Source organism: Ranitomeya variabilis, chromosome 2 (genome assembly GCF_051348905.1).
Source record: "Ranitomeya variabilis isolate aRanVar5 chromosome 2, aRanVar5.hap1, whole genome shotgun sequence".
Lineage (NCBI taxonomy): Eukaryota > Metazoa > Chordata > Amphibia > Anura > Dendrobatidae > Ranitomeya > Ranitomeya variabilis.
In genome coordinates, this window is record NC_135233.1 from 377,854,526 (window position 1) to 377,867,627 (window position 13,102).

Sequence of the window (13,102 nt, forward strand, 5' to 3'; positions counted from 1 at the left end):
GCTCAGTGCTGCTGTATATGGTTTTTCATGCTGCTGCTTCTGAACATGTGCGGTGTATGGGAGACATCAAAGCAGCAGGTCTCCACCCAGTAGCTCAGCGACAACTGAAAATTAGAGATAAAGCCTGTAGCAGGAAAAACTGGATCAAGTTAAGTTTCGGTAAATTTTTACAGCAGTGATGAGTGTAGAAAATTCAGATTTTCTGCTTTACTTCTAGAGATGCCTAGTGGTGGGATTTGTCATGGCAAGCAAATTTTATTTTACTACACAGTAAAGGAAATGTCACCACCCGAACTGCACATATGATGCATATCTGACTAGTTATTAGTAAACTTTTCCAACGCCAAATATACTTCAGCAGTTAGGAGTCTGGACACAGGAAGAGTCATGAGATGTAAATCCCCCTAGTTGACATTAAACAGTTCCCCTACCTGTAGGATGCACTGAAATCCTGAGCATGATCATAAAAACTAAAAAAAAAAAAAAGTTATCAGCCTATATCTGTTCCTATTTTTATACGTTTTGCTGCTCTCTAGTAAGTGTTTCTCAAACCCTGCAGCTGGATTCACAACTACACTGCTCAGTACTATGTTCTCGACATGTGCTTAAATGAAATAGGGGAGCAGGAATCCCTCGTGTGTGCGCTATTTTTTTATACTTCTGATAATTTGGAACATTTGATAATAAAGCACCTTCCTGATCCAGTAGAAATAAATTCCAGAACATCACATGTGATTATTATAGACCTTTTATTAACAGAATCGTAACAAATGTCAGAATCGGAACATAAATAATTACAACCAATTAGAGTAATAGATGCAAGCACCAGCGTTATGGCAGTCAGGCTGGCAGCGGAGACGCAGTCAATCACTGATGGGCAGCACCCAGCACATGAGCGATGGCCATAAACCCCATGTCCTGAGCTGAGGATATGAGTAATGTGAACCTTTAAAGGCTCATCGTAAACTTCCCAGTGTCTGGATAGCATTCTCTCTCGTTGTGGCACTGGACAATTATAGCATGGCAGAAGACGACACAAGTGTGATGTACCTAGAAAGACAACAAATGCCAACACCAGGAGGACCCATAAAATCCATATATACCCGTAGCAAATCACATGGCAGTGGTGGGTCACAAAGCTCTCAGCATATTATCAAGAGTAAGACCAAAAACAAAGCCCTGACGTAACAAACGTTCTAATATGTCAAGAAATATTAAGTCTAACATTGGTCACGATTTTCCAGGAGACCTTCAGCACCATCCCTTTAATAAGGGCCCAGTTTGTAGTTAGTATGTAGCCAGGTACAACCACCATCACTGAAGACCTGAACACGTAGCCACACCTAAACATTCTGCTCCTCCCAGGTCCAGGAAGCTGAGATCTGAGGAGCTATTTGCCATCTCAGATATTTCTGGTGCTCCTCTGTATTGAGAAGACGGTGACCAGACAAGCTCGGCAATAGGAAAAAAAGAAACATTCTAGTGTATTAATTCATCACACAATATGATCGATTGTAAGCGATCTGCTAGAAATCACTACATGATCCGGTTCAGGGAGGAGAGATCAGGACATTATGGTCTCCTCTGTCTATGGCGTAATGACCTGTAATCCAGGCACTGGTGGCCTTACTGGACACCCGGGAACAATGGTGGATTATCAGTCCTGATGTCATCCACACAGTAGAGGAGTGTGGGCAATTAATGTCACCTCCAGCATATTCGGCCTCTACCAAGGAACGATGAAAGCGAAGGATCACATCATGGCAGAATATGTTTCATCAGCCTCCATAAAATCCTGGCCCTCAGATCAGGAGAACTCCATAAAGGTGTGGCCCTCAGATCAAGAGAACTCCATAAAATCCTGGCCCTCAGATCAGGAGAACTCCATAAAGGTGTGGCCCTCAGATCAGGAGAACTCCATAAAATCCTGGCCCTCAGATCAGGAGAACTCCATAAAGGTGTGGCCCTCAGATCAGGAGAACTCCATAAAGTCGTGGTCCTCAGATCAGGAGAACTCCATAAAGGCGTGGTCCTCAGATCAGGAGAACTCCATGAAGTTCTGGCCTTCAGATTAGGTCACGTTGATACTTTTGACCCAAAGATAACAGGATATAGGAGGTCTTGGATCATCGCTCATGACTTCTCCATGATCTTTCTGTAGGACATCACCATAGTAGATCCATCTGATATATTCTCTGAAGTAGAAGATCTCTAACATTCTAAATTCTAGAATTACAAATCTCTCTCGTCTTCATTTCCACCGTGTTTTAGACATTTCCCACTTCCCTGATCCCATAAGATACATCACCTCCGGTTTCCTCCATAAACATTTATCAAGCCTCCAAAAAATGATCCCAAGTTATATAACCCTCCCCACCCCAGAAAAAAAAAAATCATGATTCCAGTTCTGAGTCTCCAGCTGGTAAACAATTCGTTTCATCCCATTAGAAAAGTAGCAAAGAAGATCTGGAAGAGAAGACAGGGCAAAAATTAAAGGAAACGTGATGGGAGACACTAAGTCACATCTAATCATATAATCCTTACAGTCCTGGAAGGGCTCAGCCTGAAATCTGGAAAAATACATCCTGCAGAGGGCGCTGTATACAGTTCACAAAGAACTCATTAGTAGCTGTGTGACTGCGGGGAGCTCCCCCTAGTGGTGACTTCAAGTAACTAATATTTAATTTGATGCCCATGTGACATGAGGACAAACCACAAACGGTACCTGCCTCATTACCCGCCACGTGCACCAGGGAAAATCCTTCTCCACCTGTACAATTCATTTATGTCACCAGGATCCGGAGCAGTGCATCTGCCCATCACCCGCCAGTGCCACACCACATCACCAGGCATCTGTGCAGAGTCACAGGAACCCCGCTCACCTCACAGCGTGCCCATAATCCCCCCTCCCAGGCTCAGTCTTTCTTGAAGCTTCTTGATGATCTGATCTCTGTTCTCCGCATCCTGCAGCAATTTCTAGAAGACAAGAATATTAAGAGTAAATTGCGAGTGATAGTAGCTGCAGTACCTGAGAACAGCCACAAGACAAGTGCGGCGCTGTGCTGTTCTATACACTGCTTCCTCCCAGAGAATGCGGGACTTTGTAACGGATGCTTAATTGGGGTGCTGGCTGTCGGACCCTCAGAAATCTGAAATAATGAACTATTCTAAGGATATTTGTAAGTAGTGAGCTCCCCCTAGGGGTGGCTGTATAAATCTGTATATAGTGAGCTCCCCCTAGTGGTGGCTGTATAAATCTGTATATAGTGAGCTCCTCCTAGTGGTGGCTGTATAATTCTATATGTAGTGTGCTCTCACTAGTGGTGACTGTATAAATCTGTATGCAGTGAGCTCCTCCTGGTGGTAGCTGTATAAATCTGTATATAGTGAGCTCCCCCTAGTGGTGGCTGTATAAATCTGTATATAGTGAGCTCCTCCTAGTGGTGGCTGTATAATTCTATATGTAGTGTGCTCTCACTAGTGGTGACTGTATAAATCTGTATGCAGTGAGCTCCTCCTGGTGGTAGCTGTATAAATCTGTATATAGTGAGCTCCCCCTAGTGGTAGCTGTATAATTCTATATGTAGTGAGCTCCCCCTAGTGGCGGCTGTATAATTCTATATGTAGTGAGCTCCTCCTAGAGGCGGCTGTATAAATCTGTATGTAGCGAGCTCCCCCTAGTGGTGGCTTCAGATTTGTCTAAAATGTTAATGGGTGAGGACACTACAGCCTGTACACCCCATGGGGGTGGCAGTGGACCAGGATCTAGGCTTGTGTGGTCCTCACCTTAGTCGTCCGGTCCTTCTCCCTCCCGGAGTCTTGTAGTTGCAGCAGTTTGGCCTGGACTTGGTGCCGATCAGCGTTGTGCCTCCGTCTCTCTTCCTGCACCTCGCCCTCCTTCACCCTCAGCGACTCTCGCAGCATCTTCTGCTCCTGAGCCCCGTCCTGCAGGCGTTTCTTACAATGTCGCAGCTGCTCCTGAAGGTGAAGGACAATGTTATGGTAATACCACAAAGCCCTCTATAGCAGCCACCCTGAGACTCATATGTTCCCATCCACTGACGTCCTGCTCAGCTTATACACAGCAGCCATCTAAACACGCAGAGCTGCAGTGTAAAGCATGGTGGAGGAAAAAACAGCACGTCACTGAGACAGGAGGTGGATTTCAGACTATGCAGGAGTCACTGATCAGAGAAAGGCTGAAATAAAATTCATCAGGCCTCTCAGTTCTGCTACACCGCACATACGGAATTACCGGATCCATCTAACCAAGCATTTACATGGGACTTCCAAAAAAGTGATCCACTGTATAAAACCAATCAGAAACTAAATCTCCCTCCCATATAGGAGATTCCACATTGTATTCTGGACTAAGGAGACAGAGGCCTCCGGGTTACTGACTCAGCGCCGAGTGTCCGAGTCTATAAGAAGCCACTGGGCCGACACTAACACTGCTGGGAATCATTCACACGTGAGAGCGACCAGAGATTCCCAGAGGCACCAAGGGGACAGTACTGGGGAACATTACCACAGAGCAGAGGTCCTAACAGTGCAGGGAACAACACTGCGCAAAACACATACACAGGCTAATGGCCAGAGAGAAAGCCCTGCATTATATGTATATGGGAGCAGTATTATAGGAGTTATATTCTTGTACATAGGGGCAGTATTATAGTAGTTATATTCTTGTATATAGGGGCAGTATTATAGTAGTTATATTCTTGTACATAGGGGCAGTATTATAGTAGTTATATTCTAGTACATAGGAGCAGTATTATAGTAGTTATATTCTTGTACATAGGAGCAGTATTATAGTAGTTATATTCTTGTACATAGGGGCAGTATTATAGTAGTTATATTCTTGTACATAGGAGCAGTATTATAGTAGTTATATTCTTGTGCATAGGAGCAGTATTATAGTAGTTATATTCTTGTACATAGGGGCAGTATTATAGTAGTTATATTCTTGTACATAGGAGCAGTATTATAGTAGTTATATTCTTGTACATAGGGGCAGGATTATAGTAGTTATATTCTTGTACATAGGGGCAGTATTATAGTAGTTATATTCTTGTACATAGGAGCAGTATTATAGTAGTTATATTCTTGTGCATAGGAGCAGTATTACAGTAGTTATATTCTTGTACATAGGGGCAGGATTATAGTAGTTATATTCTTGTACATAGGGGCAGGATTATAGTAGTTATATTCTTGTACATAGGGGCAGGATTATAGTAGTTATATTCTTGTACATAGGGGCAGTATTATAGTAGTTATATTCTTGTACATAGGAGCAGTATTATAGTAGTTATATTCTTGTGCATAGGAGCAGTATTACAGTAGTTATATTCTTGTACATAGGGGCAGTATTACAGTAGTTATATTCTTGTACATAGGGGCAGGATTATAGTAGTTATATTCTTGTGCATAGGGGCAGTATTATAGTAGTTATATTCTTGTGCATAGGAGCAGTATTACAGTAGTTATATTCTTGTACATAGGGGCAGGATTATAGTAGTTATATTCTTGTACATAGGGGCAGGATTATAGTAGTTATATTCTTGTACATAGGGGCAGGATTATAGTAGTTATATTCTTGTACATAGGGGCAGGATTATAGTAGTTATATTCTTGTACATAGGGGCAGGATTATAGTAGTTATATTCTTGTACATAGGAGCAGTATTATAGTAGTTATATTCTTGTACATAGGGGCAGGATTATAGTAGTTATATTCTTGTACATAGGGGCAGTATTATTGTAGTTATATTACAGTCAGAACTCGTGACTCGCCTGGAGCAGTGTCTGACTCTCATTGAGAGCATTGAGTAGATCCTGGATGTCTCGCTGGTGCTGAACACTCTGGCGTTGATTTTCTGTGTGGGCCTGGGACAGCAGACGACCTTTCTCCTGGATTTGGGATACTAGAGGATTAGGGGCAGACAATCCAGGAACTGAGATACTAAAGTCATCGAGTCCCTGGGATAAGAGAGAGTCTGCGAGTGCCTGAAAAAAAGATGGAGACATCCATGATGTGAGGTTCGCTATTGGAGGAAGTTACAGATAATATTTTACACAGAGGTTTGAGGTTCGGACGCCCCTCACGCACCTCAACATCTTGATTGCTGCTGCTCAGAGCTCCTTGTATTGCTGCGATCAGGGCATCCTTCTCCCGCAGAGCGGAGAGGCGCAGAGCATCCTGAGAGGCTGCGGAGCGATTTGCAGAGTCCAGAGCCACCTCCAACCTCTGAATGGTGAAGTCCTTCTCTCCCAGGATGTCACGCAGAGCCTCCATGATTAAATAGAAGATAGCATTAGAAAAGCTGGGAGACAACCCCTGAGGGAACGACAGCGGTGATAGTGGTCACACTGGGCGTCAGCTAGTATGTTTTTGTAGCAGAGGAAACAAGAAGAATCCTAAATGAATATAGTCGGAATATAGATACTCGATGCAATGATTGATTGGCAGGATTCCAGTGCTGAAAGGCAATGCCAGAGTTATAGACCCGCCCCCGAGGAGCCACTCACAGTTATGATGTCCTGATTGTCACGAAGAACCTTCGAGAGATGTGCGATGTCATCCTCTCTCGCTGTCAGTTCTTCCTGCAGACGTTTCTGTTCTGTTTCTCTTTGGCGTTTGAGTAAGGCCAGCTCATCCCCTTCTCTCTGCTCAGACAGGTCACAGTGTCAGAACTCGAGAAAAGGCCCTAAGAAATCAGATCTTATGGATCTACTAGGATCACCGGGGCAGAATTCTCTCTATAGAGCTGGATGGATTGTTAATTTAATGGCCTTTCTTCCTACTAACATATTTGCTCTGCATTAATGCACCAATATGTAATGTATGTACACAGTGAATGCACCAGCAGAATAGTGAGTGCAGCTCTGGAGTATAATACAGGATATAACTCAGGATCAGTAATGTATGTACACAGTGACTGCACCAGCAGAATAGTGAGTGCAGCTCTGGGGTATAATACAGGATGTAACTCAGGATCAGTAATGTATGTACACAGTGACTGCACCAGCAGAATAGTGAGTGCAGCTCTGGGGTATAATACAGGATGTAACTCAGGACCAGTAATATAATGTATGTACACAGTGACTGCACCAACAGAATAGTGAGTGCAGCTCTGAGGTATAATACAGGATGTAACTCAGGATCAGTAATGTAATGTATGTACACAGTGACTGCACCAGCAGAATAGTGAGTGCAGCTCTGGGGTATAATACAGGATATAACTCAGGATCAGTAATGTAATGGATGTACACAGTGACTGCACCAGCAGAATAGTGAGTGCAGCTCTGGAGTATAATACAGGATGTAACTCAGGATCAGTAATGTAAAGTATGTACACAGTGACTGCACCAGCAGAATAGTGAGTGCAGCTCTGGGGTATAATGCAGGATGTAACCCAGAATCAGTAATGTATGTACACAGTGACTGCACCAGCAGAATAGTGAGTGCAGCTCTGGGGTATAATGCAGGATGAGTGATGTAATGCTATTTCTCCTCTATCATTTGCAGATTGATGTCACTGTTTCGCCTTATCCTCATTCAGGACGCAGCAGGATGTATCTTATAGTTTATTAGTGACAATTCAGACATTAAACAATTATAATTTCAGTAACACTGATCAGTCAGTGTCTGTGCTTCCTTCTCCTCCGCCTTCTGCTGCTGGGGCTCATGTCCCCCTGTCGTGGTCTCTAATTTGGGGTCATTATTAGTCACCTGTATCTGATCTTCTCGCGCTCTTAACTTCTCAACAAAGTCTGTAATAAGTTCCCCCGATGGGTCACAGGCTCCAGGGAGCGCCAGCAGCAAAGTCAGGGAGTCCTGAGGATTAGAGGACAGGTGCCAGTGAGCCAGAACATGGTTCCATAGCCCACCCTAGGATAGACCTGCCCGGATGCCCACCTCCAGGAACTCCTCCTTCAGCGTCAGTCTTTTGATCAAATCTCGGATTAGTTCCTGCTGTTCGATCATTTGGTCCTGGAAGGGAAGGAGCCAGAGTAAAACCAAAGCTCCAGTAAGTGCAGGGAGATGTAACACTACAGCCTTAGTCTACGTTCACATTTGCGGTCTGCGCCGCAGCATCGCCGCATGCGTCATGCGCCCCTATATTTAACATGGGGGCGCATGGACATGCGTTGCACTTGCGTTTTGCGCCGCATGCGTCCCACGCGTCCGGGCGCAGGGGACGCAGCAAGTTGCATTTTTGCTGCGTCCAAAATCAACCAAGAAAAGGACGCATGCGTCGCAAAACGCAGCGTTTTGCATGCGTTTTTGTTTGCGTTGTGCGTTGCGTCGCCGACGCTGCGGCGCACAACGCAAATGTGAACGTAGCCTTAAAGGGGAGGTGCCCTAAAGACCAGACTGTTATATACCCCATTATGGAGAGTCTGTATAAACAACCACATGCCGAGAATGGCTTTCCTTAGAAATATTCAGGATGGAAACAGGACTTGGGTTATCGCAGACTCTGATGTGACCACCTCTTTAAAAAAAAAAAAAAAGAAAGAAGTTTTTCTAGCTTCACTTTCTAGATATTTATATTGTAGGTCACGTCACAGCTCACCTCCTCCTCCTGTACAATGACTGATAACACCTCTATATACAGTAGATAACACAGGATCCACCATTCACAATAGGTGATGTTACAGCTCACCTCCTCCTCCTGTACAATGACTGATAACACCTCTATATACAGTAGATAACACAGGATTCACCATACACAATAGGTGATATCACAGCTCACCTTTTACCCCTGTACAATGACTGATAACACCTCTATATATAGAGTAGATAACAGGATCCACAATTCACAATAGGTGGTCACAGCTCACCTCCTCCTCCTCCTGTACAATGACCGATAACACCTCTATATACACAGTAGATAACACAGGATCCACCATACACAATAGGTGATATCACAGCTCACCTCCTCCTCCTGTACAATGAGTGATAACACCTCTATATACAGTAGATAACACAGGATCCACCATACACAATAGGTGATATCACAGCTCACCTCCTCCTCCTGTACAATGAGTGATAACACCTCTATATACAGTAGATAACACAGGATCCACCATTCACAATAGGTGATGTTACAGCTCACCTCCTCCTCCTCCTGTACAATGACCGATAACACCTCTATATACACAGTAGATAACACAGGATCCACCATACACAATAGGTGATATCACAGCTCACCTTCTACCCCTGTACAATGACTGATAACACCTCTATATACAGTAGATAACACAGGATCCACCATACACAATAGGTGATGTCACAGTTCCCCTCCTCCCCCTCCTGTATAATGACTGATGCCCCACAGGATGACATCACATTGTGGATTTAGGATCATTATGACCACGGACACAGCAGCAGTGTCGCCGTTCACACGTTGGGTTCTTACCTGCTGCCGTGACTCAGTGCCGCCGTTCTGCGCCATCTTCAGCTGGGTCTGCAGCCTGCTTATGGTCTCCCGGATGTGGAGGGAACGAGACGTCTGAGTCTTGAAGACCTGGAATTCAGATGGGAAAGGAATATGGAGATAAGAAGTATAAAGTGTATGATCATTAATATCAGAGAAGAGGCCTACAGGACGAGTGATGAATGTCTGACCATAGCGGACGAGTGATGAATGTCTGACCATAGCGGACGAGTGATGAATGTCTGACCATAGCGGACAAGTGATGAATGTCTGACCACAGCGGACAAGTGATGAATGTCTGACCACAGCGGACGAGTGATGAATGTCTGACCATAGCGGACGAGTGACGAATGTCTGACCATAGCGGACGAGTGACGAATGTCTGACCATAGCGGACGAGTGACGAATGTCTGACCACCTGGGGACCTGTCTTATGGCAGAATCCTAGCAGCCCTTTCACACAGACCAAACTCCCATTACAGGTCATTGGCCCATGGTAGAGATCGGCAGACGCTCATTCATTCATGGGCAGATTGCGTCTTCTGTGCTGCCTAAAAGTCATTGTTGTCGGCAACACAACTTCTACTACACAGGTGGACAGTCTCGCAGTCCTTCCACCATTCCTCAACACTAGCCAACATGAGTATATTAATGGCCGGGCAATAAAACGTTCATTGTCATCGAGGGCGAAACACCCTGCACATTACCGTTGTCTGCACATTTACTGGAATGACTCCGGTTTACTAGGGCGCCTCATTCCTCACCGTACATTATACAAGGGACATTCCTCTCGGATCAGGGTATATATAGATATAAGATGCAGGTGGACTCCCTCTTAAATGCCTCGCGCCTCAGTCACCGGCTCCGGAGTGTTGACCGTCACCGATATTGACTCATCTCTCCGATATGTTACCTCCATTAATAGGGCAATTATAAAGAGGTGGCATATGCCAATCACACTCAGGCACACGTGCAGTTTTCTCCCCTGTAATTCCACAGATTATATTGTGGCACACCGGGTGGAGTTAGACCTGCCATTGCTTAGATTATACAGATTGTCTGGAGTAATGTTTGCCTTTGGCCGGGACACGCCCGAGACATCTGTACTTTGTTGTGAAGGGCAGCCATAGTTGGGCTGATAAAATATTGCTGCCTGCCCATGGACTGACTAGACTGACCAGCCGAGTCACCACCAGGCTTTCCTTCACCCAGGGCAAGAGTTAATTTCCGTGCCCTCATTTCTTGGCTTGTTGGTGCCGTTCCTTGCACCTAGAACATCAGGAACCAACGTGATCTCCCTGGTGTCACGATGGGCGAAATCCATGCTCAACACTTCTAAAACCACTAAATCCACAAAGAATATGGTAGAAAAGTGATGCCACTTATCAGAGAAGAGGAGGTAATCAAGATGCTTCAATTTTTATTGGTAGGTGAACGTAACAATACCTTTCAGGATTACCCTTGATTGGATTTACCAATGAGTAAAGATTGAATCATCTTCACATAGAATGATTTGGTTTCTCTAGATAACTGGAGTCACTCTTCTACCATTTTTTTTTTTCACTAATAATACCAAAGGTGTACCTCATGAAAAAACTAGGACAACAGTGTTCACAGTTTTATGCACAAGGTCAGGTTGGTGACCAAGCCTCATGTGACGTTACTGGATGGCGGGCAGAACGGAACACTGCCCTGGTCCGGCTGCCACATAGGACCAAACTGGATGCCGGACCAGGATAGTTTGAGTCTTGCTCATCTCTTTGCACCTTCCATTAGCCACCGAGCCCGTGAAACACTATCAACTCTCGAGAAGGTCACATGGTCACAGGTGTGCTCATACTCTAACATACCCATCTATTATCACGTACCTCAGGTCCAATGCCCATGTAAGCATCGATGTCTCGCACAGGTTCTACGACCTGCGGCCTCTCGTAGTCCTCTTCAATATGCATCTCCACATTTCCTGCCGTCACTCTCTGTTGACCCCTGATGGGTATCTTGCTTTTTGTTGGTGTTTTAATAGGACTATACTTAATTTCCTTTAAGCTTTTCAACACTTCTCCCACCATCGGCTTGGGTAAAGAAAATGACGAAGGAGGAGATGAGGCTAAAGGAGACTTTGCTTCCCAAAACACTACTCCATCTCCTTCTTCACCAGCATAAGAAAGAGAATCCAAAGAAGAGGCAGATAAGGAGAGGAGGGAACCCTTACTGCTGGTGCTCTCTCCACCAACACTCCCTAGAGATTTGCTCCTTAGAAGAACCGAGCCATCATCTTCGCTTCGGCCGAGCTTCTTCCTCCGAGGGACGGTACACACAGACTCGTAATTGGCATCAGAAACTCTCCAGGAGGAACAAGAATGGCACTTCTCGCCCCTGATGCAACGAGAGCAGCCCCTGTGATGGTCGTCCCACCAGCTCTCATGCTCCCACATTGAGCGGTCATGGTCCAGAAGATTTTGGTAAGATTTTGAAGGGGTTCCCGAAGACAAAGAACCCAAAGAACTATGCAAGGACACCGGGCGGTCCGTAAAAGGAGATGTTGGACATGAATTTTGGTATCCTGGAGAAAGGGAATTATTCCGAGACTTAGAGTAACCAGGAGATCTGAGATCATTATAAGAACCCCGATACCCATAGGCATTACGGTCTTGCAGATGCCCAACGTACTCCGGTACTGGAAGCCCCCAGGCCCTGGCGTGAATAGTACGTAGGGTAAACGAAAGCTTCTCCTTCTCCTTCACCAGGCGGATAGACCTCTGCTCATACAGCTCACGCATACGAGACAACACCTGGTCATAGCGGTGGTAGACATTCAGTGAGTGGCAGCACTTTCCGCAGATGAACTCCGCATCTTCCGGCCTCCCTTTCCCTTTTCCCGATCTGGGGGATGATCCAGGTGGATTGCGGAGAACTTGGGTCCCTAATACATGGGAAAATAAGGCCGGGAGAGATCCGGAGCCCCCGAAGAGCCACTTACGACGTGATCCACGAAGTTGTGAGGAACAGAGGCGGCAAAGATCAGACATATCTAGAAGAGGAAACCGAGAAATAATACTAAAAACAATTTTTTTTAAAAAAATAAAAAAATTATTTTATCCCTGAGGGACCTGATGCTCAGAGTTTTACATGTCACCGGCTGAATGTTTCGCACACAACATACAAGGGGAGCGTGTCCACGTTTTCACGGCACTGACTCATCTGTCACACACCCTGCAGGGAGGGAAGGCGAGGAGGAGGCCGGCGGCAGCAGCAGCAGCCAGGGATTACCAGATTGTTCCACTGATACTTTCTCCTAAAACTTTTTCTCATTTCCCGTGACCCCAGATCCTCTGCTAGACAAGACCCTCTGCTATTCCCCTACAGCTGCTCCAGTCTGTCCTCTGCCAACCAGTAAGTCACCGCCACCACCCCCGCTGTCACCACCACCATCCCAGTCGTCACCACCCACCTGCGCTGTAGCTGGCACTGACGAGGCCTCTAGGTCTCCTTGCACTTGCAGAACTAGTCACAGCTTCTTCCAAAGCTCCTATGCCCCCATGGCAGCCTGGTGTCCAGAAGTGAGAGCTCAGGAGGACAGGACCCTCCTCTGCCAGCTCACCTCTCCTTCCAGGAAACTCCCCAGAGGGAGGAGTGGAGGTGTGCACCCAGGACACTACC

The 13,102-nt window shown here is 45.6% G+C and overlaps 1 protein-coding gene across 1 annotated transcript; it reads right to left on the minus strand.

The window, feature by feature from the left end:
* Positions 1 to 731: 731 nt before the first annotated feature.
* LOC143806116 (uncharacterized) lies at positions 732 to 13,102 on the minus strand. The gene is made up of 11 exons (XM_077286078.1): positions 12,894 to 13,102; positions 11,311 to 12,473; positions 9,425 to 9,532; positions 7,918 to 7,992; positions 7,732 to 7,836; positions 6,528 to 6,665; positions 6,109 to 6,288; positions 5,793 to 6,005; positions 3,787 to 3,978; positions 2,883 to 2,976; positions 732 to 2,466 (listed from the first exon to the last, which is right to left on the minus strand). The coding sequence occupies exons 2-10, from the start codon at positions 12,469 to 12,471 to the stop codon at positions 2,884 to 2,886; spliced, it is 2,265 nt and encodes a 754-aa protein (XP_077142193.1). The 5' UTR covers positions 12,472 to 12,473; positions 12,894 to 13,102; the 3' UTR covers positions 732 to 2,466; position 2,883.

Excerpts from the sequence above, each read along its gene's own strand:
- LOC143806116 (XM_077286078.1), bottom strand. The coding sequence starts at position 12,471 with ATGTCTGATCTTTGCCGCCTCTGTTCCTCACAACTTCGTGGATCACGT. Across the intron at positions 7,993-9,424 it reads GCACTGAGTCACGGCAGCAG|GACCAAATGATCGAACAGCA; the intron begins GTAAGAACCCAA and ends CTTCCCTTCCAG. Across the intron at positions 2,977-3,786 it reads AGAAGGACCGGACGACTAAG|AAATTGCTGCAGGATGCGGA; the intron begins GTGAGGACCACA and ends CTTGTCTTCTAG.